Raw genomic sequence first — 26,754 nt, 5'->3', positions numbered from 1 at the left:
CCTACTGCTCATGCACGTGTGTGCAGTTATTTTTGATCCCTCATAGTTTCTTTATATTTTGTTGCTCAAAGAGAGTTTGTCCAGGTGCAAGCAATGCAGCAAAGGGTCCCAGGTGCCAGGTCCCAGCTTGTCTCATGTCTGGCCTCTTTTTTTAGACTGTTTTCTCTTTCTCTTTTTCTCCTCTTCCTCATGCTGCCTCATATTCCTGTGTTTCTCTGAAGTTTCCCAAGGTGAGTCTGTTGGGGGATGCACGGGTCTCATGCCTGGGCTGCCTGGACCCTCCCCTTCACTGCCCTTCCCCCACCTCACACTGCTACCCTCCCGGTCCCCTGCCTACCCCCCGCTTCCTGCACACAAACACCCCCTCTCCCAGTGGGCCAACAAGCTTCTATTTTTAGTTTTTTATTTTGGAAAATGTTTAAACATAGACACAAATAGAAGGCCTAGTATAGTGAGTCTCTAAACGCCTATCCCACCTTCAACCATCATCCACTCATGGCCGCTCTGTTTTCATCTATTACTGCCTGTGTCTGCCTCCACCCCCAACACCTTAACTTGATAAGTAACCTGGTAAATAAAGAGAAAAAAAACAAACACAAGTCCACTGATGCTCCTCTGTGGGCTGAGTTACCAGCTAATAGGGGTAACTACTCAGCAAACCCAGATGAAAATTTCACCCTTAAATATCCCAGTAGATGTCTTAAAAAAAAAAAGAAAAAGGGACCACAGTAGCTTTTCATGCTCAAATAAACTAGCATCAGTTCCTTAATATCAACAGTGATCAAGTTTTCTCATGTCCTCATAGTCACCACCACGGCTTTAAAGGCTCGAAGCCAGCGGTCACCTTGGCCTGTGTCACAGATGTCCAACTGATGGAGCACACAGGCTTGGCTCCTCCCTTCTGTATGCTGTCTTCCTTTTCTCTTCCATCTTATTCTCTGTCCACACATACCAGATGCCCATCACTTGGGGAAGTCTTCCTGGCACCTTCTCCCAAGGCACCGTGTTAGGAAATGGCAGCAGGCCAGTCTGCAGGGGCCACTTTTGTGCAGTGGCTTCAGGGGTGTGGATTCAGAAGCACATTGATAACCTTTCAACCCCCAGCAGGTCTGTAACAGAAACCCTCTTCTCATGTCTCCCCCACTGAACCCCGAAATCCACTCTCTCCATTCATCCCCTTGTTTCTCATTAAGAAGCCAACGCCCTTGGGAAAAAAGCTGGACCACAGCTGTAGCAGTCATTCACACATCTGTGTGAATAAGTTCTAGCATATTTGAGTCCAGGGGCACCGCCTGGAGAAATGGTGAGGGAAGTGGGTGTCTGACCGTCTCTCCTCTGTTTCTCCCTCACAGGCTACAAGGAGCAGGGCATCCCACAGCAGCTGTGAGCCCGGGCGAGCCGCTGAGAAGCCCGGTGCCCAGGAGGGCCACGTCAGGCAGCGGCCGGCCCGGGGTCTTCACGTGTTCTCTTCTGCCGCTTCCTGGGTTTGGAGTGGAAAGAAGGGGATTTGAGAATACTATTTATTTTGAAAACGCACCTGCTTTTCTGAGCAGGCTCTGAGAGCCGCCAGCTCCTCCTGCTGCTCCAGAGAGTCCTGTAGCACGGACGCCCAGAGGGCATCTGGGTTGGGTAGGGAGTCGGGTGGAGGCGGGAATGCTGACGAAAGAAGCTGGAGCACCCCAGGCTCGGGCCGCCTCGCCTTGTCCACTGCCCACCGTGAGGGCGTGCGGGGCGGCCAGGCCAGGCAGCAGTGACCCCGTCCAGGCGAGCAGGGCTCGTCGTCATGGGGCAGGACTGCGGTGGACACCTCCTCTGGGCCCCTGTGGGAGTGGGCTCCTGGGGGCAACACCAGGCCGTGAGTAAGGATAGACAGATTCCTGCCCGGTGTGGAAAAGCCTGCTGTGCCCTCAGCTGTCAGTGGGGACAGGTCCCTACGGGCATGTGATGGCCCCATGGCCGCCCCCATCTCCTCACCACTGAAGTCTCCAAGTCTGGGCGGATCTGATCTTTGTTTCCCTGGGAAGGAAGGCAGTGGCTCCATTCCTGGGGCAAAACTGCTGGAATTGCCAGATGTTCATGTACACGTTCACCAACCCAGGTCGGCGTGGGCAGCCTTCCCCATTATACTCAACACTGTTTGGGGCCCACACGCCTTTCTCTGGAATCCTTAGGGCCGACAGGTCTCTGACTTCACACATTTTAGATCTGAGGAAGAGAAGAAGAAACATTTGCCATCCATTTCATGACAGCCTGGTGGAGTCTGGACCTGCTCACACCATGAAACACGGGACCATTTCTGCAGAGGAGCATGTGAATAATCAGACTTATTAGGATCAATAAAACTGTAAATAGCTTCGCCTCAGTACAGGTCAGATTTTGCCACTAAATACATAAGGGGAGAAAACTCACCATTTGAGAGCTTTAGGGGTTTTAGAATTGCAAAAAAAAAAAATAATTGCAGGGGTGGTGGACCCCTCTCTGAAAATCCTTCTTCTGCAAAAATCCTGCAAACAGAGGCACTCGGGCGACCTCACTGGTGTTACACAGGGATTCCTCCTGTCGCCAAGGGACGATAGGGCCCTTTGCGACACCTAAGTGATTGTTACAGAGCCACAACCACCAGAAGATGTCTGATTCAAGATCAATCAGCAATTAAGAGAAAAGAGATCTAAATGACAGTGACAAGGTAGACATTCACATGTCTGCTTTCTTTTCATTTTCATTATAACATAGGGGTTGTTAAAACATGGGACTTGCCCAAAGTCAAGTTTCTGGCCTCACTGGACTTTGTGCCATTGGGTGTGTTTCTCTCCAAGGGGCTTTTCCTATCTATCAGGGACTCAGTCAGAATTTGGCCAGGGATGGAAGAGTGGCCTGTGGCGCTAGTGGTAAAGAATCCACCTGCCAATGCAGGAGACAGAGACGCAGTTTCGATCCCTGAGTTGGGAGAATCCCCTGGAGGAGGACACAGCAACCTACTCTAGTATTCTTGCCTGGAGACTCCCATGGACAGAAGAGCCTGGGGGCTATGGTCCATAGGGTCACAGAGATTCAGACATGACTGAAGCAAAGCAGCACAGAAGAGTGGCCTTTTCTGGTCGTTTTCCCCTTAATGGATGGGAAGGCTTGGGGAACCGGCAGCTGGACAGGCCCCTCGCTCCACCATGAGCCCTTTGGGGGCCACTGCGTGCTTAGTCTTTGTTTCTAAACTCTCCACCTGGGGCAGTGGCCCACCCACCCCATCCACCGAACTTTCTAGTTACAGTCATGCTGGGAGGTGGGTCTCAGGCTCTCTGTGGCCTGGACAGCAAACCGGCATCCTTGAAGAAATGGAATTCCCTCAGCCACTTGCTGCCCCCCACTTCCACCCCGGGCCCCAACTCAGAGGTGGGTTCTCGGCTCCTTGGCCTAATCTTACCCACCTCCCACCACACCATCCGTCCCTTAGTTCTGATGAGCTGCCTGGGGCCAGGTTACGTGTTTTGAACACCTGGCAGTGTCTGTCTCTTACCCCTCCTTTCTTCCTGGCCCCAACCCAAGCCTTTGCAGCTTCTTTCACGTTTGGAAGCCTCTGTGTTGTCAAGGCGTGGGCTCGGATTTGGCTTTATCCAGAAAGTCAGAACCTTCCGCTGTGAGAAGACGGCATCCCCTGGGCCAAGAGGAGAGCAGGCTGGCGGCTGGTTGCTTTCGAGGAAGCGGCATCGGAGTGCAGAGCCTCCCTTGGAGTAGGATAAAAACAGCTCCAGCGGAGGGAAGGAAGGCCAGCCCACAGCCCATCACCCCCAGAGAGCTCCCCTGATTTTGCAATGACAGGTGTCAGGTGGGGGCAGCACCCACAGGGAGAGGTGGGTCTTATTTTCCTGGCATGGTTGGGGGGTGGCTGCTGCGGGGGGAAGAGAAGAGCTAGCAATTTATGTCTCGTGTTTAGTGACACAATTCAGACATGGGGGGAGTTTTCTTGAGTGATAGGTGTCACCACAAGTCCCACTGTGGGCTGGCTTCATGCAGAGGTGTGTGTGCCTGGAAGGACATCTCCCGTCCCATGCCCCCTTCCCCAGATCCTTCCCTCACCTGTGGCTGCTTCTCCCAACTTGAGAACACACCAGCCTCGGGAGGCAGGCCCTTTCCAGGTAGACCCCCACCCATCTTCTGAACAATGAGTCTGTGAGGACTGCCTGGCGGGCGGATCAGCTCAAAATAGCTTCTCTCTAAGTGAGACCACAGTCTCAGCATCACCTTTGTCATCAGAGAAGGAACAATGGCCAGTGTACTCCAAGTCCTCTGAGCTGGCCGCTCAGGTTGTTAGCTTGTCCAGTCGCCAAGTTGTGTCTGACTCTTTGCAACCTTGTGGACTGCAACACGCTAGACTTCCCTGTCCTTCACCATCTCCCCGAGTTTGCTCAAAGTCATGTCCACTGACTGTTAGATGGCCGGAGTTAATCTATGAAGCACTGGTCAGCTGAAAAGCAGGAACCTTGTACAAGCAAGTGCTTGGTTGACACCCAACACTTTGGTTGGGTCTTGTCTCAAGAGTGATGGTCCAGAAACCCAAGGGTGCGTTTCAGATCCAGCCATCGATCAGTCAGAATTCTGTAGGACATTCCTGGGCCATGAATGTTCGGGAAAGGGATCACAGGCACACAGAGAACCTCACAGTGAATGAGAAACTTGGATCAGAGCGGCAATTCCCTCGGGCCAAAGCAGGATCCTATAGCCAGCATAAGCCACCTGGTGGCCTGGGAGTGTCCTGTGGACAGTGGAGACAGTCCCCCTGGATCTTAAGATCTGAGTCCCAGACAAGACTTTGGGAAGGGCGGGGTCCCTGTGGGAGCCACAGGGACAGATGGCTCCTGGCTCCAGTCCGGCACCCCTCCTGCCTTCTGTGGTGCTGGGGCAACAGGCAGGAGCTACCCTTCTGTGGCCTCGAAGCCAGCCTCTGGCTGCAGGTGAGGGGAGGTGAGGAAGGGACACAGTGCCCTCCCCCTGCTGCCCTGGACCCACGTGTCCGCCCTCTTGACAAGGACAGCCTCCAGACGCTGGGCCCTTGCCAGGCACTGTGTGGTGCATTTTGATCCCCTGTGACCCTTACCTAGTGGTGGGGGAGGAGGTGTGGGGGTGGAGTGAAATATCAGCGTGCTGGGTTTTCAAATGTCAGACCTGAGGCACCAAGAGAGGAGGCCACAGGTCCCCCATCACACGCTTATGGCATGGAGCTGACTTCAGTGGCCAAGAGGGAGTCCTCGGCAGGGGGAGTGGTGCCTGGCCCACGCGGCAGTAATAGGGTCCCACCCTGCTGTCACCATCCCGGGGGGCACTTGGACCCATGCTCCTCATGGAAGGCGGGCCCGAAGGGCGCCCCGTATGGCAGTGTAAGAGAACAGTGCACCTGATATGAGGGGCTGTCTGGTCTTAACATGCAGGACCACTTCAGTTTTGTCGCTATTCAGCTCACCTGAGTCCCTGGGCCTGAGCTGGGGCGGATTCCCTCTTCGGAGGAGAGCAGGCCAGGTGGGCTGCGGGCCCACCTCGGGATTTAGTGACACCAGCTGTTTTTATCGTGTTAGTGATATTGGCAAAGAAAGCCTCTTGCACTGTGTAAATCGCTTGGGGATGTAGAATTTAGATGTAAATTCTCCAGTTGGTGTCTGCAGGAGCTGTTCACTGTTATTATTCCTCCCTGTTGCTGGTTGGTTTAGAGGATTTTCAACAGGCAAGCTGGAGGTGGCTGAGCCCTTTTTTGCTATGTTTTTAAAAATTTATTTATTTTTAATTGAAGGATAATTGCTTTACAATATTGTGTTGGTTTCTGCCAAACATCAACATGAATCAGCCATAGGTATACCCATGTCCCCTCCCTCTTGAACCTTCTCCCACCGCCCTCCCCATCCCAAGGTGGCAGAGCACTTTTAAAGGACCAGTCCCCACTCCCCAGAGATCATGACCTTATCTCTGGGATGAGCAATTTGAAGCAGTTGCTGACCATTTGCTGACACACACTCCCCCACGGAACCCAGCCTTTGTCTCCATGGGCTCCCTGTGCCAGCTTCCTGAAGTCCTATGAGTGGGGGCTCCCCGTCCTGCTTTTGTGCATCAGCAAGCCCTCAGTGGGCACAAAAGTGGGCCAAGCAGGTCCTGGGCGTGGCTTTGGAGAAACTTATCAAAGGTGCTGTCTTCCTGGTGAGCAGCATCCCAGGTGGGACGGCGAGGTGAGTGGAGGTCAGAGAGGGGAGATGCTTTCCAAGGCCTAGGGCTGAGCCCCCAGAGAGCTTGGCGTGTGCTAGAGGAGATAAGAAGCCAGGCTGTCAGCAGAAGGGAGGCTGAGGTCAGCCTGAGTATGTGGCGATGCTTAGGGGCCTGTATTTTTCATCACTTTTGTTCCCTTCAGATTTTTAGAGCTTCAGAGAGTTCTTGAACTCACAGAGCGTGGAGGATTATGCTCAGATTCTCATGGATCCACCCCAAATCCCTTGTGGAGAGAGGATGAGCCCCTCTGGTGATGGGTGGGGAAAACCCCAAACCAAGGTGACCCCAAATGCCCTGCAAGCCTGGAGAGAGTGAGTTCCATCCTCAGCACTCTGCACTGTCTCTCTTACTGCCTTGTGCCTCAGTTTAACCATCTGTAGCTTGGGAAGGGGCTGGGCAACTGTCATTCTTCCCATTTCTCTCAGAGCAAAGGGCTTGGAGGATGAGCCTTGTCAGGTGAGGGACAGGTAGAGGGAGCAGCAGGACCCATGGACTCAGAGGCCATGGACTCTTCCTAGTAAAACCAAAATACTCCCCCCCTCAATTCCATTCTCCCTTCCTGATCCTGTCTAGGGCAGGGAGCGGGGAGGTTGATGACAGGGTCCCACTCATGTGTCCTGATTTCTGGTACAAGTTGTCTCTTGCCTTAGATCTAGCTGTGAAATCTCTATTCTCCACCCCTCTTCCTTCCTACCTGGATTTGTTGAAATGCCAACCACCCAGGCTGGTCCAGACTCCACGGTCTGCCTCCGCACCTGCACTTTCACCCTGGAGAGAGCAGAAGCACAGACACACGAACACCCCCGCCTGTGCACACACTCACACCCACACACAGCACACATGTGCACACACAGCTCCCTTCAGGCTGGGAGGAGGCAGGCCAGGGTCTGTCTGGAGACTCAGGATTGGGAATTAATGTCTCCAGAGGAGCCCAGTGCCCCATCCGGGAGCCGTCTCCCTCCAGCATGGGCTCAGGCTGATGGCACATTTGTCTTCATCACGCCCATCCCATGCCCAGATACCCACACTATTTCTTCTCTCTCCAGGACCCCTGGTCTTGGATCTCTTCCTCCCAGAGTCCACGGGCTCAGCATCCCCACCAAACCAGGCTGTGCCCATCCCCACACTCAGTTTGGCCTCCTGCGGGGCGGGGGGGGGGGGTCTGCTCAGAGAAGGGGAGACAATGGTCTCTTTCCTGGCTCTTGTAGGGCTGCATACAACCCTCTCTTTTAAGGTCCTTTTCTGTTCCCACCTCCCCTCCGCCAGCTGCCCGGGTACAGGAACCAGTAAGAAGAGAAGGGGGATAGAGGTCACATGTGCCCCCACTTTCTGGGTTAGCACTTGACCCCTGTTCCAAGCAGGGAGAGGGTGTTGGTGGTTGTAAGTAGCCTGGACACCCTGTGGGAGCACGTGGTTGGCCCCCTACACAGGCTAAGCTCCATATTGTTGTACATGGTACCATTTTAAAAAAAACAACATACATAGAAAAAAGCCTGGTTCTGTGTGTCTCGGCAGAATTCATATATGAATAAGTGTTGTATTTGATTTATAATTTCTGATACCATGACTGGCTTTGTTTGGGTCTCTCTTCTTTATGTTAGATAAGTCACCATACATTTCTATTGTTCTCCAGCAAGACCCACTCTCTGATCACCCAGGGCTTTCTTGTCTCACTTCTGCCCAGGCCACTGGGAGCCCATCCCACCACCACAGACTTCCCCTGGGATCCAGTACTCCTATATTTTCCAGCCCACTGCAATGACTGCAGCCTTCCTCCCTTCTGAGAGAGGAAGAAAGCTTTAATGTCACAGACCTAGGAAAGTTTCCAGACTTACCTTGGCCCAAAGCTTGCAGCCTGGGGCCCAGCCCTGCCTGCAACTTAGCTCCCCTATATCCTTATAACCCTGCCCACCTTCCCCACGCCCACCTTGGTGGACCTGCCTGACCTGGCTGAGTTTCCACAGCGCCCTCTAGGCGCTCACTGAGGAGGGTTCCAATTTCTCCAGCCTTCTCCCGGCTTTAAATGCGTCCTTCAAGCACCATTACTGTACATGTATTGAAAAATACCATGTATGACAATAAAAACTTGTGTACATATCTCCATGTACATATTTATATATTCCTATTATAAATATAGAAAGCATGGCATCTCTTTGACATTCCAAGTTTGTGTTTTTTTTTAAATCCCAGAACTATGGCTTTGGAAACCTTTTCTTCCTTTCCTTATTTTCTATGTAATAAACATTCATGTGACCTTTCTGATGGCTTCTCACCTGCCTGTATCCTCTCGAGCTCATAACTGGACAGATCTCTGGCCCTTGAGTGCCTCCCTCCCATTCCCTCCGCAGTGTTTGCTGCTGGCATCCTTCCTGCTGTGAAGGTTGCCCTTCTCCAAGGTGGGTCTTGCCTTCCTTCAGACTTCTTCCTCAACCCCTTCTCCTGGGAGGCTTGGGCAAGTTACTTCTCAAAGGCCCACATGTTTGGTAATCTGATCCCTTTGTAACCGCAAGTTGGCGAGTTAAACTGAGCATGGGACCCAGACTGGGTTCACCAAGAATAAGGGCACAGATGAAACTCATTTCCTTCTCTTGATTGGAGACAGGTTGATGAGGGACGTGTGTGTGGCATACTCATTTGGCCAAGTCTCCTATGTAAACGCGAAGCAGAGTAGGAGTGGTTAGGAGAACTTACAACTCGCTGTTGAGCTGCAGCAAGGGACTGGTTGAACTGATGTTACTTACCTTGGAGGGAATTTCAGGGCATGGCTGGTGGCTCTGCCTATGTTCTCTGTAATAATTGGATGAAGACCTAGAGAGCTTATCAAATTTGTGGATGAAGGGAACTAAATCTATTAGACAAATCAGAATTCAAAAAGCTCTTGGCAGGCAGAGGCCATATAACAAGATGAAATCTAATAACGTTAAATGAAGAAGTCATGCTTGGAATTAAGAAGGCTCCAGAGTCTCCCTGGTGCCCAGGGAGGCATACGACAGGTGGTTCGACATTCAGGAGCACTGAGTGTGGATGATGGAACAGACCATCTGATTTCACATGCCTCAGGAGCAGCAGGCTGGGGTCCAGAGAGAGCCTGCGTCTGTAGTGCTGCATTCAGTCCTGGGGGCCATGGGAGGCGAGTCCCCAGGTGTCACCCCAGTACTCACAGCCAAAGGCAAGGCCTTGCCTCTCGCCGTTTCCTCACATCACTCCAGGACCCCAGGGGTCGCCAACCTGGTCCTGGTCCACTGGCTGGGGCTATTCTTGTGTGTCTACTGAGAAATGCTGCCATCTCAGGGCCTTGGTGCTGCTGTTGCCCCAAAAAAGTGAATCTGCCACAAAGTACAACCTTGCAGGGAGATGTCAGGCTCAACCTCAGGGACCCTTCAAGGCCCCAGAAATGGCATCTGAGCCTAAGGGTTGACTTTTGTTTGTTGTTGTTTAGTCGCTAAGTCATGTCTTTGCAACCCCTTGGACTGTAGCCCGCCAGGCTCTTCTGTCCATGGGATTTCTCAGGTAAGGGTACTGGAGCAGGTTATTATTTCCTTCTCCAGGAGAATCTTCTTGACCCAAGGATCAAACCCATGTCTTCTTCATTGGCAGGCAGATTCTCTACCACTGAGCCACCTGGGAAGTCCAAGGGTTGACTTTAGTCACTGCTAAAACCAGGATGCAAAGCCCAAGGCAACATAATGACCCAAGATACATCACGGTCACCCAGACCACGCCCAGGGAGCATTTCTTGACCATGTGCATCTTCCGGTACTTGCTGTGCTCAACTTATGCCAGGAATGCTCTTGGCCAGAGACTTCTTCCTGCAGAGGATCCCGGCTTCAGACTGGCTGGCGGGAAGGTGCAGTGGAGATGAAGCTAGTGGCACCCTCAGCCCTGCTGCATCACAGGAAAGAACCCTCAGGGGCACCGAGAGATCTCCTCTCCCCTTCCAGCCCCCATCTGCTCATGTTCAGGAGGGGTGACTTGCTTGAAGCCTCCAGCGCTTCTCCTGGAGGGTGAGGAAAGGGGGCTCCCACAGAGACAGTCCTCTTCAGACCCAGAGGGAAGGGGCTGTGACAAACACAAAGGCAACCGCTCCCCAGAAATCTCCTCACTCCCAGACCACTGGCTCTGAGACAGATTTGTGGTTGCTGTGGTCAGTCCCAGCAGGGGATGTGGGAAGATGCTCTGGGGACGGGAGGCGGGGTGGGGTGGGAGGGCCTTGGCTGGGTTTGTAGACTGGGTTTCAGATCTATTCCGAAGATGCGTGGCCTATGGAGCCGGAAGGGAGCAGAAACCTAGGGCAGAGTGTCCTGGGAGCAAGGACTTGGCTAAGATTTGTTATTACCAGTAAGAGGGACTCCACTTAAATCAGTTTATGGGAAAGAAGAGTGGAGTGGAGGGAGGGAGGGTAGAAAGCAGCAGGCCTGGGCAGCTTCTTGAGCAGGAAGGTGTGTCCTAAAGGCACGGCTCCTCTCTCTCAGTCCCCAGCTGGCCACTGGCCTGAGGTGCTGGAGGATGGCTGCCAGCTGGGTCACTGAGACCTTCTCACACAGCAACATAAATTGGGAATTACTGAAATGGTCACTTGGCTGGTAGGAGGAGGAGAAGCGGGACCTTCCCGCCAAGAAAGGAGACAGAGCAATGTCTGGCCATGTGAGTGGGGTACTCTTTCAGGGTAGCCCCTTGTCCTGGGCTCAGGACACCTTCGGCGCTTCTGGTGTCCACCCACTTCCTGGTTCCTCCAGGGCACAGCTGTGCAGCCGCTCCTGTGGCCTTGTGGCTCTGAGTGTCCTTGTGGAAAGCCTGGAAACCTGAATGGGCTCTGGAGTAGTGCCCCCTCCAACCACAAATCTGAGTCCAGGCCCCCTGATGGGTTCTGGCTGGCTCTGTTGAGGGTAATGGGGGTGGGGGCTGTGCTGAGAGCAGGAGCCGGCAGCTGTCTCTCCAGTCAGCCTGGTGGATATTTATACTTTCGTCAAAAATAGCTATGTTAGAAAAAAAAAAAAGACTCTAGAAAGCAAAGAAACTTTTAAAACTAGGAATGTTGTCAGTGGAGGAAATAAGCACTTTCCAAACACTTAGAAGCTGTCTCCATCTCCTGAGGTTCCAGACCAGGAGAGGAACCCAGCGGTCAGGGGAAAGAGCATTCACCTCTGCTGATGGTTTCAAGTTTCTGGGGAAACTTGACACATGTCCAGAATCTTTGGAAGGAGCTGAGGTGGTGACATATAGATTTTATTGCGAAGAGATCAGTGCTGTGGCTTTGGGCGTGGCGGTGCCCCTAGAGTCTGCAGCCTGCTCCCTCTCCCTGAGTGGAGGGCAGCCCTCCTCTCCTCTCTGTTCAAATCCTCCCTGGCTCTCAGGGCCCAGCGCAGGAACCGCATCCATCGCAGTGAGGATGCAAGACTGGGATCTTGTTTGCTCTGCTGTCCACCCACCCTTCCCAGGGGCCAGGTCCTCCCCCGCTTGCCCATGGGATTCTGGGAAAGACGTTCACTCACAAAATCCACCCCACCCCAGACAGGCCCATAGCCTGTCCCTAACCTGCAGGACAGGCTACGGTGGACTAACCCGCAGAGATCCGGGTCCTTCCTGCACGGGGCCCTCGGCAGTGAAAGTGCCGAGTTCTAACCACTGGACCGCTGGGGAATCCCCCTGAGATCTTCCTAACTAGAGTACGGGAAGCTTTTTTCCCTCTTTGGTCTTCAGGCGGTGGTTTGTCAGCCCAAAGCAACCAATAGCCAAGGTCCCCCACCCTCTCCTCCAACATGGAGTCATGAGGATGAAGCAAGACACCGGCGACACGGGAAAGAGCAGAGATGAGAGGAGGGAGGGTGTCACCTCCATCACCCCCCAGGCAGCAGCAGCCCTGCCCACAGGACAGTTTAAGTGCGGGAGCCATCTGTGAGCTCCTCACAGATGAGGAGGAGCGTGAGCTCCTCCCCCTTCCTCTCCCCCACTCCTTGCATTTTTCCTTTCTTCCTTTCCATAAACTGGTTCAAGTAGAGGTTCTCTAACAAGAAAAAAACCCTAAGTAAATATTTGTTCCCAAAGCTTCGTGTGACTCATCCTGTCCTCACTGATCTTCCCACCCATGAAGAGCTACCATCTACTGAGCTTCTACAACGTGTCACACACAGACAAAATCCTTATGTACGTCACACGTTCACAGACACACGTGAGCCCACGCCAGGCCTGAGCACACATGTGGTTGCTTCCTACTTGCGACAAGTGATGCGTCTAGCTCTTTCGTGTTTTAGGTTTTCATCTCTTCCAGCCCCGTCCTCCCAGCCCCTGACCCTGCCTTATCTCAACAGTGACGGAGAACGGTCTTTAGAAGAAAAAAAATGTAGGTGTATATATACACATGATTTTAATGAAAACTTTTTCATTTCAATGAAAAGTTCCAGGGAATTCCCTGGTGGTCCAATGGTTAGGGCTTGGTGCTTTTACTACCAGGATTCAGGTTCAAGCGCTGGTCAGAGAACTAAGATCCTGCAGAAATTGAGGTGCTGCCGAATCACTCATCGATCAATCAATCAACAAATAAAAATGAAAAGTTCCAGAAAAGGTTAACATACGTGCAAAAAACCCCTTTCTCTTCCCACCTAGAAAAGATTGTAAGTGTGGACCCTCTGGGTGGGTACAGGGCCTTTGAGCACGTGACAAGGCACCAAAAGCATGCTGGGAGTTGCTATCTAGTTAGCAAGAGGTCAGTTAAGAGGCTGAAGGCTCAGGACTTAGGTCTAAGTTCCTCCTTATTAGCCCTTGTGAAAACTGAGCACAGAGGTTAGTTTTCCAAAGTCTTTGGGAATTCTCTGCAATTGTAGACCCTCAGCTAGTGTCCTGCCATCCAGCCCCACTAAATTCTCCACAATGCAAAGCCAGTGGCCCAAGTCACTTCACAGAGGGAACTAGGTTTCTCAGACATGACACTCTCCCCCAAATAGCACCAGTTCCAATAATATTTTTATTTCCCGCATGCCATCTCTGGCCCTGTTCCAGGGAAATTTCATTGCACGGGGAAGGTGGAATTAGAAGCAGCAAGTTGCTAATTGACATGAAGCACACCTGCATATTGGCCCCCTCTTCCCACCTCCCACCTTCTACCTAAAAAGGGAAATATTCTGTGCCAAAAATCCTCTCAGAACCCAGTACAGAAGCAAAGTTTGTGTCCATTGGCTTCCTGCCCATCTGAAGTGCTGGATATTAGCCATGAAAATAAGAACAAACCAACAGGCCTAGGGGCTCAAAGAATTTCATTTGGATGGGAAAGAATCGAGACAGAAAGACAGCGAACATATGGAAGAAAGTCAACAGCCAAGTGTCAGCAAGCGATGGTGGCCTGACAAGGATTTCCAAAATGTCTCTCAACTTCCGAGAAAGCATTAACCTACAGGCTCTGTTCTCTCTTTGTCGTGAGACCCAAGAGGCATTGTTTGTTGTGGCCATACGCCAGCCCTGAGTCGTGAGGCCCCAGGTCACCTGGAGGCGAATCTGGGAACTTCTAAGGGAGTCACACTTTGCACAGGTGGGGAGTGCTGTGTGTGCCAAGGACCACAAAAGAAGATCACTGGGCTCACCTGCTGCCTTGGCCTCGCGGTCTCAGCCTGGGAATTGGTCTGGCCTGCCCCGAGGAGGAGGCCTGCCCTGAGCACCCAGTTGGAATGATCTAATTCTCTACTGACAGTAGTGTGGTTTGAGTGGTGAAAGTCAAGAGCATCCCATTCAGTCTTCCCTGGTGGCACAGTGGATAAGAACCTGCCTGCCAATGCAAGGGACACGGGTTCGATCCCTGGTCCGGGAAGATTCCACATGCCTCAGAGCAGCTAAGCCCGTGAGCCACAACCACTTAGCCTGCATGCTGCAATTACTGAAGCTCACTCGCCTAGAGCCTGTGCTCCACAACAAGAGAAGACATTCCAATGAGAAGCCTGCGCACCGCAACGAAGAGTATCCCCTGCGCACTACAACTGGAGAAAGCCCGATGAAAGTAATGAAGGCCCAGCACAACCAAAAAATCAAATAAATAAAATTTAAAAAAAAAGACCATACTATTCAAAATTCACCTCCCCAGATTGCTTTCCAGATTCACTTCCTGTCAGTCACTCCATTATCACATCCTCCTCAGAACCCAGGCAGCTAGTTGGTTTTGCAGGATGTAGAAAACTTGAGCCTTTAAATGTATCTTTTTCAGTATAAGGCAGGTAACATAAAAGCATATTTGCTAGTTGAAAACCATGAATGTCAAGTGGCTCTTCATAAAATCTTAGAGTTGGGAGGGAGTTTGGAGGTCATGGTACCCAATCCCCTACCTTTTCAAAGAATTCCTGCTTCCCATCTGCCAGATGATTGGTCAAGGGACTTTTATGTAAAGTCCCTTTTATGTAAAATCCCCTCTAATGACCAGGGACTCACTAGCTTGTTCCTCTGTGGGATGGAAAGAGTTGGTTGAGTCATAACCTTCTTCCCTGTAACTTCTCCCCATCAGTCCCAGTGGTCCCCGCAGAACTAAAGAATGAGGATGAGATGGGATACAGGAGGTCCTCTCCCTCTTGGAAGAGACAGGCAGCCCCTCAGTCATCTGAGGGTGTCTCTCTTGTCTCTATCTCCCCTTCTCTTCTCTTCTGCATAGTGTATGCCTTTGGTCCTTTCAACCATCACCCATATGACCTGGATTTCTGGACATGCCCATGTTTTAAATAAGAAATCCTAGTCCCTCAAAAATGTGTTTTGGGCTTCCCTGGTGGCTCAGTGGTAAAGAATTCTCCTGCCAATGCAAGAGACAGGATTTTGATCCCTGACCCAAGAAGATCCCACATACCCCGGAGCATCTAAGCCTGTGTGCCACAACTATTGAGCCTGTGCTCTGGAGCCCAGGAGCCACAACCCCTGAGCCCGTGTGCCATAACTACTGAAGTCTGCATGTCCTAGAGCCTGGGCTCTGCAACAAGAGAAGTCACTGCAGTGAGAATTCTGCACACTGAAACTAGAGAGTAGCCCCCGCTCGCTGCAACTAGAGAAAAGCCCAAGAAGCAAGGAAAACCCTGCACAGACCCCCAAAAACAAATAAATAAAATTATTTCTTTTAAATGTCCTTTGATTGTTGATGACCCTATGTGTGTGTGTGTTGGGGGGGGTGGGTGTATGGATTGGGTACCCACAGCTCTGTCCTTACAACTCATCTCGCTGCCCAGCACAGATTTAGATACACCCATGAAATAATGAGTCCCTGGCACCCACTTTGGCCTCCCTTCCTAAGTGATTGCAACCCCAGTTCAAAGCAGGTGCAGGTCTAAGACCCTACACACACCCCAACACCCCCAGTTCTGAGGGGCCTGAGCCTGCAGATGCTAAAACTTTCAGACCTGCCACTTCTGGAAACTACACTTTGTTCTCTCCTAAGTGAATTGGTCAAGAGAAGAAGCCTCTTCTACAGCCACTGTCACCTGCCAGAGGCAGGTGAGAAAAAAGCGACAGTGGAGGAGGGGGATGATGGTCAGGAGGACTCCAGGTCGTCTCTGGAAGGCCCTGCTGCAGGAAAGCCCTTGGTTGTTTCACCAGAGAAGGGGCTCTAGTCAATCTAGTGTAGGGGGACCAGACACCGGGTGGGGAGAAGGGAGGAAGAAGCTTAGAATAAAGAAGGGGCCCCAGAGAGAGAATTCACGGCCAGGGATTTTGCAGAGGAAATAAGGTAGGAGGGAGGAAGGGAACATCCAGGATCCTATTCCTTTCTTTTTGAAACTGAGAAGCAAGTCAAAATGTTCCTTTCTAATAATCTGAAAGAGAAGACCAGTTTAAGTGTGAGTGAGGTGAGAAATCTGGGACTAAACTCCCTGAATCAAATTATCTCAACTTCACAGCAGAGAAATGCTAGTACCACCTTACTGGCTCCAAGATAATTCTAATGTCAAATCTAGAAAAGGAGCTTGAGGGGGGGAAATTGACGTATTCAGGCATTCATTGCAGACAGATATGCCCAATTCTCAACTACAGAATTGTGTAGTATTGTAACAATTTAAATGTAATTCATTTAAATAAATAAAAGTAGAAGGCATATACAAAACAAAACAAACCCCCAAATGTTCTTCTCTCCTGTCTCTGATTGGGGTAACGCAGTGGGAAAGAGCAGGACCCATGAGCTACTAACTCGCTGGGTAAGCCGATGCCTGTCTGTGACATCTCTTGAGTATTGGTGCATCTTTCAGGCATACCAACCAGAGAGGCAGAACCAGTGGGACACATAGGTAGCAAGGGATTGGTTCGGGCAATTGTGGCAAATCCCATAATTTCGGGGCAGGCCACCAGGAAGGGCAGGCTGGAACTCTTGGGCACGAGCAGAAAGTACCAGGCACAGCTGACGTTTCTTCCCTGGAAGTCTCAGTCCTGCTCCTCCGGCCTGTCAACTGATGGAAACTGGCCCACCCAGGTTATCCCTGAAGGAGCACATGGCGACCCACTCCGGTATTCTTGCCTGGAGAATCCCCAGGGACAGAAGAGGCTGGCGGGCGACAGTCCATGGGGTGACAGAGTCAGATACGACTGAGGCAACTTAGCACACACCCAGATTGTTGAGGATAGTCTTCCTTAATTTAAAGTTAACTGATGATGGACTTTAAACACATCTATAAAATACCTTCACAGAAACATGAGGTAGCCTCACAGAATTGGGTTTCTGTAATTAATAACTGTGTCTAAGGATAAATGAAGTAACATGTGCACGATGCCTAGAACAGAGCTGATGTAGAGCAGGCACAAAAAAGATAAGTAGAAGGAGTTAGTCCAAGACACCAACAGTGATGCTGTGTGCCACACTGGGTGATTCATTTATGTTTCAGGTGTTTTTTATTCATAAGGGAGATCAATTAATTTTTCATTCAGGTTTTTTGAGAAATAACTTACATAATTCACCCTTTATAGCAAATATATTCTATATACAAGCCTATGTACAGTTTGTCAAACACATACAGCTGTACAGTTTTTACATTTCCAGGATGTTATATCAGGAGAGTTATGTGTGCCTGCTAAGTCCCTTGCCATGTCTGACTCTTTGTGACCCCAAGGGCTGTAGTCTCCAGGCTCCTCTCTCCATGAGGATTCTCCAGGCAAGAATACTGGAGTGGGTCGCCATGCCCTTCTCCAGGGGATCTTCCCAAACCAGGGACTGAACTCACATCTCTCATGTCTCCTGCATTGCCAGATGTGTTCTTTACCACTAGGGCCACCTGGGAAGTTCATATATAATTATAACTAGAATCATGGTTGCTTTCACTTAGCATAATGCATTTCTTTTTTTTTTTTTTTAAGTATTGAATTGGTTACAATATTGCTTCTGGGTTTTTTTTGTTTGTTTTTTAATATTTTGGCTTTTTCATCCCAAGGCATGTAGGATCTTAGCTCCCCAACCAGAGGTCAAATCCACATCCCCTGCATTGGAAAGCAAAGCCTTAGCCACTAAACTGCCAGGGCAGTCCCAGCATAATGCACTTCTGATTTATCCATGTTGTTGTCTGCACCAGTACTTTGTTCCTGTTCACTGCTGAGTAGTATACCACTGTAAGGATAACCACATTTTTCACGTATTCACAAACTGAAGCAGATATGCAGAGTTTTCAGAATAATGAATAAAGCTGTTATACACATTTGAGAATATTTTTATGTAAACATAAAATATTCATTTCTTGTGGGTAAATACCTAGGATTGTGGAATTGTTGGACTGTACAATAAGCATATGTTTAATTTCATATGAATTTGTCACACTGTTTTCTAGAGTTACCATGTTATTCTCTTCAGCAGTGAGTCAGAGTCCCCCTTGCTCTGTGTCCTCACCAGCACTTGCTATCACAGTTTTTTTTTAAGCCTATCATTCTAATAGGTGAGTAGTAGCAGCTCACTGTGGTTTTAATTTGCATTTTCCTTATGACTAATGATGTTGAGTATCTTTTATGTGCTTATTCCCTGTCTTATTTTGTGAGATGTCTGTTCAGATGTTTTGCCCATTTGGTGGAAGGTTGTTTTCTTACTGGTGAGTTTCAAGAGTTTCTGATGTCTATCTGTGGATGAATGGACAAAGAAAACATGGAATATACGTGCAATGGAATAGTATTCAGTCTGAAAAAGTAGGAAATCCTGTCATGTGCTGTAACATAAATGAAACTTGAATACATTTTGCTAAGTAAAATAAGCCAGTCATAGACTGACAAATATTGCCTGATCCCACTTACACGTGGTATCTAAAGTAGTCAGACTCACAGAAGCAGAGCATAGAACGGTGGTTACAAAGGGCTGCGCGGAGAAGGAAATGGGGAATTGTTTAGTGAATATAGAGATTCAGTCATGCAAGATGAAAAGATTCTAGAGTTTGTTGTACACAATGTGCATAGAGTTAACAACAGTATAATGTAACATTTAAAATTTTGTTAAGAGGGTAGATTTCATGTTATGTGGCTTTTTTTTTTACCACAATTTAAAAAATATGTTTGGATATACTGGTTGCATCCTTTGTCAGATATGTATTTTGCAAATATTTTTTCTCAATTTGTGGCTTGTTTTTTCATTTTCTTAACAAAGTTGTTAAAAGAGCAGAAGCTTTAAATTTTAGTGAAGTCCAATTTATCATATTTTTCTTTTATGGTGACATATCTAAGAAAATCTCTGCCTAAGCCTAGTATCCCATATTTTCTTCTAGAAGTTTTATAATTTTAGGTTTTACTTGAGTTCCGTTTACATGAGTTAATTTTTGTATGTGATGCAAAATTTGAGTCAAAGTTCAGTTTATTTTGTATATGGATGTCCAATTGTTCCAGCACCTTTTGTTGAAAACACTGTCCCTTCTTCATGGAGTTACTTTTGCATTTTTTGTTGAAAAAGAATTTGTAACGTGTATAGATCTCTTTCTGAACTCTCTCGTGTCCTATTGCTTTGCGTCTATTCCTTTTTGTCTATTTTTAATTGAAGTATAGTTGATTTACAATGTTGTGTTAATTTCTGCTGTACAGAAAAATGATTCAGATATATACATATATATATCTGGTTTCCCAGGTGGTGCTAGTAGTAAAGAACCTGACTATCAATTCAGGAGACATAAGAGATGCAGGTTCTATCCCTAAATGAGGAAGATCCCCTGGAGGAGGGCCTGGCAACCCACTCCAGTATTCTTGCCTGGAGTATCCCATGGACAGAGGAGATGAGTGGGCTGCAGTCCACAGGGATTCGAAGAGTCAGACACGACTGAGGTGAGTGTGTATATATATGCACACTCTTTTTAAAATGTTTTTCCATTCTGGTTTACCAGAGGATATTAAATATAGTTCCCTGTGCTGTACAGTAGGACCTTGTTGTTTATCCATTTTAAACATGATAGTTTGCATCTACTAATCCCAAATTCCCAGTTCACTCCCCTTCAACCCACCCCCATTTCCATGGTAATCACAAGTCCGTTCTATGTGTCTGTGAGTCTGTTTCTGTTTCATAGGTAGATTCATTTGCGTCATATTTAACAGCTGCATTGGAAAGGGTTCGTTTAGCCTGGCCCCACAATGACATGGAAGGCTTTTGCAATCTTTGGCTGTCCTGGATTGAATTTTCCTTTGCCAGTGTCATTGGACAGATGGGCTATGGTATCTGTAAATAAATACCTGGACAGTTTTGCTCAGTCAGAGGATATGTGCTTTAAAAAGTTGAGACTATTTACTGCCAAATTGTCCTCTATAAAAGTAGCATTGCTTTTCATGAGTTCATTTATGAACTAATATATTATTCATTGCTGATCCTTATAATTAATATTAGCATTTTATGAGCATTTACAAATAGTTAGATTTTTTTCTTTATAAACAGATTTTGCCAAGGATTGAGAGCTCCATGAATAGCAGGTTCCTGTCCCCTGCCTAGCCTAAGATCCTGCAGACACTTTCAGGGCTCCTGGGGGCCCCTGGTCTTGTCCAGCCGTCGGGGTACATGCTTTGTGGTAGGCCTTCTAAGTTTCCTTTTCCATTCATGCAAGATTTCTCATGCTGCCTCTATGTGCCAGGCTCTGGGCTGGAGCTGAAGACCCTAGGATGACGAGGACTCAGACTCTCCCACAGGTGAACAAATACAACAGTGTGTGATAAGCACCCAAAGAGCAGGGCTCCGGGGCTCAGAAGGGGACACCCGCCCCTGCCGGGAGGGTTGCGGACGTTTTGGTTTCAGAGGTAGTGACTAAAAACAAAACACATTGTTGTTCATTCGCTAAGTCGAGTCCAATTCTTTGCGACCCCAAAATACATACACACGTACGTATTTCTGATTATGAAAGCAAATTATGTCTGCTGGGAAATTTTTGATTAAACTGAAAACTGTAAGGAAGGAAATACAAAACACTCGTGATCCCATCACTCAAAAAAAGCACTGTGAATAATCTGAGGTTTTTCCTTTTAACTCTAAAACTCGGGCCAAATTGCACATAAAATTCTGAATTCTGCTTTTGTCACTTACCATGACATTGTGAACATTCTCCTCCCTCCAGCCTCCCTGGGGAAGCCCACGGTCTATTCCCATGACTCCAGAAGCCTGTTCCCCACCCAGGCCTTCTCTTGAACTCCAGGCCCACGTGCCCAGCTGCCGGCAGACGGCACCACCTGGTTATGTCACCCAGGTACCTCCACCTCAAGTCATCCAAACTAAACTCACCATCTCCCCTCCTCGCCCACCCCCAATCCTGCTTTTCCTCCTGCCTTTCCCCTGGCTTTTCCCCTGCCCCAGTCTATCAGCTGGTCACCCTTGGGCACCCAGGCCCAGCCCTCCCACAGCCATGTGTGGATGGGCACCCACACTACGCCTCCCACATTTCTTCAGTCCATGGTCTCCACCTCTTTTCAGGACCCTCTGGCTTATCCTAACCTCCTAATGAGTTCCCTCACCTTGTCTGTCCCCTCCACTCACCCCCAAGGCACAGGCAGCCAGAGCCATCTAGCACTACAAATGCGATCTCATCATGTTCTGGCATAAAAACCGCTGGTTGGTGGGAGAAAGTCCATACACCGCACTAGACATGGGCCTAGACCCTGCCCTTCTCCCCATCCCATCCCCACGTGTTCCCCCCGCCCCCATCCCGGGCTCCATACAGACCCTCTGCTCCTGCCCCTGGAGTGACAGCTGACCCGCGTCCTCCTGTGTGCCTCTGGGGCTCTGCAGGTTCTATTCCCTCTATCTGCCCCCAAGCCTTCTGGATAATTCCTACTAGGTCTGTCAACCGACCCTGGGTGGCGCCTCCTCTGCAAAGCCTCTCTCCTGTGGCCTTCTTGCCCCTCTCCTGGAGCAGGTACCCTCTTCTGTGTGCCTGTAGAGACCCATGTGTACCCCTGCACGGCCGTCTTCACACTGCATTGCACGTGCCTGCTGACCTGCCCACTTCCATGCCTCGCTTTACACCTGGCTCTGGTATTTTCTTGCCATATAATCTTGGTCAAATAATCTAACTTCTCTTAAGCCTCAGTTTTCTAATTCAGACAATATGGGTAATAATACTAATAGTACCTCCTTCAGCTGGGTGTTGCAGGGATTAAGTGAGGTAATGTATATACCATGCTCACCATCATGCCCCCCAACCAGCCCCAGCAAACCCTCCGTAATGGCCACTGGTGATTCCTTCAACACTGCCACGGCCACTGTGTCCACATTAGTTAAAGACACAACTAGGCTGGAAGAATGATGAAAACAGTGAGAGACTTTATTTTGGGGGGTTCCAAAATCACTGCAGATGGTGACTGCAGCCATGAAATTAAAAGACGTTTGCTCCTTGGAAGAAAAGCTATGACCAATCTAGACAGCATATTAAAAAGCAGAGACATTACTTTGCCAACAAAAGTCCATCTAGGCAAAGCTATGGTTTTTCCAGTAGTCATGTATGGATGTGAGAGTTGGACCACAAAGAAAGCTGAGCGCCAAAGAATTGATGTTTTTGAACTGTGGTGTTGGAGAAGACTCTTGAGAATCCCTTTGACTGCAAGGAGATCCAACCAGTCCATCTTAAAGGGAATCAGTCCTGAACATTCATTGGAAGGAATGATGCTGAAGCTGAAACTCCAATACTTTGGCCACCTGATGCAAAGAACTGACTCATTGGAAAAGACCCTGATGCTGGGAAAGATTGAAAGCAGGAGGAGAAGGGGACGACAGAAGATGAGATGGTTGGATGGCACCACCGACTCAATGGACATGAGTTTGAGTAAGCTCCGGGAGTTGGTGAGGGATGGGGAAGCCTGGTGTGCTGCAGTCCATGGGGTCGCAAAGAGTTGAACACGACTGAGCAACTGAACTGAACTAAGGCTGGAAGAAGCCATGAAAGGAAGGGAACTTTCTCTTCCCCAGGGCATTCCTGGAGGACAGTAGAGGAAGGAGGCTCACTGAGCAGCTGGGTTCCCAGACCTGTAGTTTAAGTGAACTCTCCACCCATCTTCCATCATCTCCCGTTTCTTCCTGTACATTGTAATGCACATGTCTGTCCAGAAGGGGGCACCCTCCTCTGACTGCTGTCTACTTCAGCAGCCTCTGTAGGCTGCAGTCTTGATTTCACTCTAGCACGTGTTCTCTAAAGCATGACTAAACTTGGGCATTTTCTCCCATTGAAATAAAACAGGGCTGCTGTCAACAGCAAATTGTCTCAGTAAGATACTGCCTGTCCATGATTTGCAGAAACTATTTTTAAAATAACCCAAATACATGTTGCCACATTGCAAACCACAGAAATTAGCGTTGCATGACCCGTCCCTACCCCTCAAACTGCTTTATTCATTCATGAGTTTGGAAGGTTCGGGACTGGAAGGTGGAGTTGGAAATAGACCCAGATGTTAGGTAGCACAGGGGCTCTGTTATGGATTGAATGTTTGTGTGTTCCTACCCCCCACATCCCCTCTCACAGCACCCCCACCCCATCCCGTTTATATGCTGAAGCCCTAACCCCCGATGTGACTGTATTTGGAAATGGGGCCTGTGAGGAGCTGATAAAGGTTATGTGAGGTCATCATGGTGGGGACCTCATCAGATAGGGTTGGTGCCCTTAGAAGACGGGGAAGAGACACAAGAGCTGACTCCTCTCCACCCGCTGCTTGGATGAGGACACAGAGAGAAGGCAGCTGTCTGCAGGACAGGAAGAGAGCTCACCCCAGAAACCAGTCCCCACCAGACCTTCATCCGGGACTTCTAGAACTTGGATAAACTCCTGTTGTTGAAGCTGCCCAGTGTATGGCTTTGGGTTATGTTTTGAGACAGGCACCTACCCAGGGAAGCCCTTCCGTTTCTTATGTTATTATTGTTGTTAGCATTATATCAAACTAGTTACTTCCTCATTAGAAAAAGATAACCTCAAGTCCTCACCTTTTGCTAAAGTGTGAAAGCCCTCTTTTCACTCAGCACTTCCCACTCCCTCCCTGACTTCTCTGCTGAATTTGTCATCTCCGTGTGTCACGCTGAAACCAGGAGCGGGCCAACACCATCACAGTAAAGAGAGAAGAATGACACATGAGCGGTTTCCTGGTGTTTTCAAAAGTTAGCATGCATTTTCTGTTTTCCTGTGGAAAGGCCCCCCTGAGCCAGTACATGCGCTTGGCTCTGCACAGGCTGCTGGGGTGGGGTGGGGTGAGCAGTGGTGTCATGGTACTGTGTAGGCTGCACTTCCCTGAAGGGTCACTCAGAGTCTAGAACAAACAGTGCCTCATCAGACAGCTCCTGATCCAAGGTTCCCCCCCCAACCCCCCAGGGCTGGCTGCAGACCAGGTGCAGCCTCTTGGTCTTGGGGGCTCTGCACCCACCCCTTAGGAGAAGCCATGCTTAGGATGAACATCCCCAGGGCCTGGTCAGGTTTATAGTCACCGAAACCAGGACTTATGGCTTGACAACAAGCCATCCCAGCAATCCTGTGATGCAGCCAGTGTGGGGGACAAACGTGGCTGCTTGGGAGGCTCGGTCATGTAGGGTCATGGAAAGATCTAGAGCTTTGGTTCAAAGACTGATTCAGCTGCATGACCTTAGGTAAGTTATTCACCCTCTCTGTGCCTCTTGTGTACAAAATGGGATTAACAAAGCCCATTTTGTGAAGTTTTTATAAGTTTTTATGTAGCCTTAAGTCACCTGATATGGTGCCTGACAGGTAGCAATTTTTCATCAGCGGTTACTGCAGGGGTTGGAGGACATTTTGGTGAAGGACCAGATAGTAAATATTTTAGGTTTTGCAGCTGTTCATTCTCTGGCAACTACTCAGCTCTGCTGTTTAGTACGAAAGCAGCCGTATGCAGTACATGAAGGAACGGGCATGGCTGTTTTCCATAAAGCTCTACTTAAAGACAGATGGGCTGCAGTTCTAAGATGGCGCCTGTTTAGAAGGTTGCATGTGAAGGGAGAGGATGGAGGGGGTGCAGAGGCCAGGCAAGTCTCCCATGCACAGAGATGTCCTTGCTGTGAGGGGAGGAGTGGGGCACATGTCCATAATGTATTGTTGGGAAGGGCAATTACACTCCAAGAGTTCTTAAGCCAGGGCCCATATACTATCTGGGAATTTTTCAAGGGGCTTTGTGGCATGTCTAGAAGTCCCTGCATTCATATATAAGTTTGTCTGTGCGTATGCTTATGGATATTTTTCTGAGAAGAGGGTTCATAGCTCCCTTAGATCAGGGGTCCCCAACCTCTGGGCCATAGACCCTTACCTCCTGTCAGATCAGTGGCAGCATAAGATTAAAGTGCACAATAAATGCAATGCACTTGAATCATCCTGAAACATCCCCCTAAGTCCAATCGCCCCCCAGTCCAATCGCCCCCCAGTCCAATCCCCCCCCCGTCCAATCCCACCCTCAGTCCAATCCTCCCCCAGTGCAATCCCTCACCCAGTCCAATCCCACCCCCAGTCCAATTCCCCTCAGTCCAATCCCACCCCAGTCCAATCCACCCCAGTCCAATCCCCACTCCCCAGTCCAATCCCACCCCAGTCCCATCCACCCCAGTCCAATCCCCACTCCCCAGTCCAATCCCACCCCCAGTCCAATTCCCCACCCCAGTCCCTGGAAAAACTGTCTTCCACGAAAACTGGTCCCTGGTGCCATAAAGGTTAGGGACTACTGCTGTAGATTATCTCAGGCATCCATGATCCTCAAAAGGTGAAAAACCACTGTGTTAAGCCTCATGACTCCCCTGATTTAAGTGACATTCTTGGGGAGAACTCAGGGCCTTGTCAGCTGTGGGAAGAGAGGTCCCTTGGCTAAACAGGCCACATCTGCTTAGGGGGCAGGTAGGGGGTTCCCTGTATCTTCTGCCCACACCCCCCAAGGACTTCCCCTAACCGCTGGGCCTCATACTATCTCAAGGAGGTTTCCTGCTGACTCCTGGGGCAGAGACAGCCTTCATGTTGTCCAGACAGCCGAAAATTCTCCAGCTGGCCGTCTGTAGACTCTCGGAGAGCTCTGTTCTTTTCAACCTCTCTCACCTCCCCAGACCTGGCACACCTGCAGGGCGGTCTGATGTGTCCAGCTTCCTGCCCAGGTGGGCGTGGGGGTAAGTCCCTCAGCCAGGGAAATGCAAGAGGCAGAAGAGAGGACTGTCAGATGGGAGCTGCCCTGCTGGTGTTTATGGAAAAAAGAGCTCCTCACCAGACTTAGCTCCCACAGTACCCCAGAAACTGGAGCAACCCAGCAAAGTTCTGTGTTGCCCCCCACAATCCAGGAGCCACATTGTCCCCCTGCCCCCTCACTCCCATCCAGTGCTGACCCAGCACAGGCACCTGTGCTCAGGTTGTTGAAGGAGCTGGAGTGTCACCCCAGAGATGCACACAGATAACCAGTGGGAATGTCCAGTCCTCTCTGCTCCGTAGGATCAACCCCTGACCCTAGCGTGAAGGCCTCTGTAAGCTTCCCTCCTGTTCACGTTGCCCCCATCCCTGCCTCGATTACCCCACCCCTCACCTTTGCCCCCAGGGAGTGCTCTTCCCAATGAAGTGTTAGCGCATCAGCCTTTACCTTGGCGTCCGTGTTTCAGGGAAGCCAGCCAAGGCAGCTGGTACCACAAGGGGTTCTGGGAAATGGCAGGGTAACTGACCTTCCAGTTCCCTACCACACAGGTCCCCGACAGTCAGTCACCTGTAGGAAGCAGAACCTCAGGGTGGGGTGGTGATGTCGGCTTATCCACCTGGCCATGTCTGTGCCCAAGTCTCTCCCGCTTTGTTCTGGTGGAGAGGTGTGTGGGTGGAAGGTGAGCAGGGGCAGGCCCCTGTGATTGGCCAAGGTACGTGAGCTGACTTAGTTCTGGAAGGGTCTGCACTTACCTGCTCTGCCGAGGTCAAACCCTTCTGAGGCAGTGGAGCCACACTGGAGTGACTCCCCCTGCCCACCCAATCCTGTCTCCACCTACAAAGTGTGTGGCCTGTGGGCAGCAGGGTCCCTGAGCTCCACTGGTTCACGTGCTAACTCTCCCTCCCCAGGGCAGGCAGGGTTTGGCGGGCCACCTTGGCCACTGAAGTTTGTCTGAAGCAGGCAGAAAGACCCAAGATCCCATTA

At 49.9% G+C, this 26,754-nt stretch overlaps 1 protein-coding gene across 2 annotated transcripts in view; it reads left to right on the top strand.

Annotated features, from left to right (window-relative positions):
• STUM (stum, mechanosensory transduction mediator homolog) overlaps positions 1-2,353 on the top strand; it is a 57,399-nt gene extending 55,046 nt beyond the window's left edge. Inside the window, exons 3-4 of one of the 2 annotated variants that reach the window (XM_081493853.1) lie at positions 222-230; positions 1,353-2,353. In XM_081493853.1, the coding sequence (XP_081349979.1) occupies positions 222-230; positions 1,353-1,387 (44 nt within the window). In that variant the 3' untranslated portion in view covers positions 1,388-2,353. The remainder of the gene's footprint in view (positions 1-221; positions 231-1,352) is intronic. The other variant, XM_081493852.1, reaches the window with a different exon arrangement.
• The last annotated feature ends 24,401 nt before the right edge of the window (positions 2,354-26,754 follow it).

This window comes from Giraffa tippelskirchi, chromosome 5, assembly GCF_054371585.1.
Source record: "Giraffa tippelskirchi isolate mGirTip1 chromosome 5, T2T-mGirTip1v1.2.pri, whole genome shotgun sequence".
Classification (NCBI taxonomy): domain Eukaryota; kingdom Metazoa; phylum Chordata; class Mammalia; order Artiodactyla; family Giraffidae; genus Giraffa; species Giraffa tippelskirchi.
This window is presented reverse-complemented; position numbering and strand designations above follow the sequence as displayed.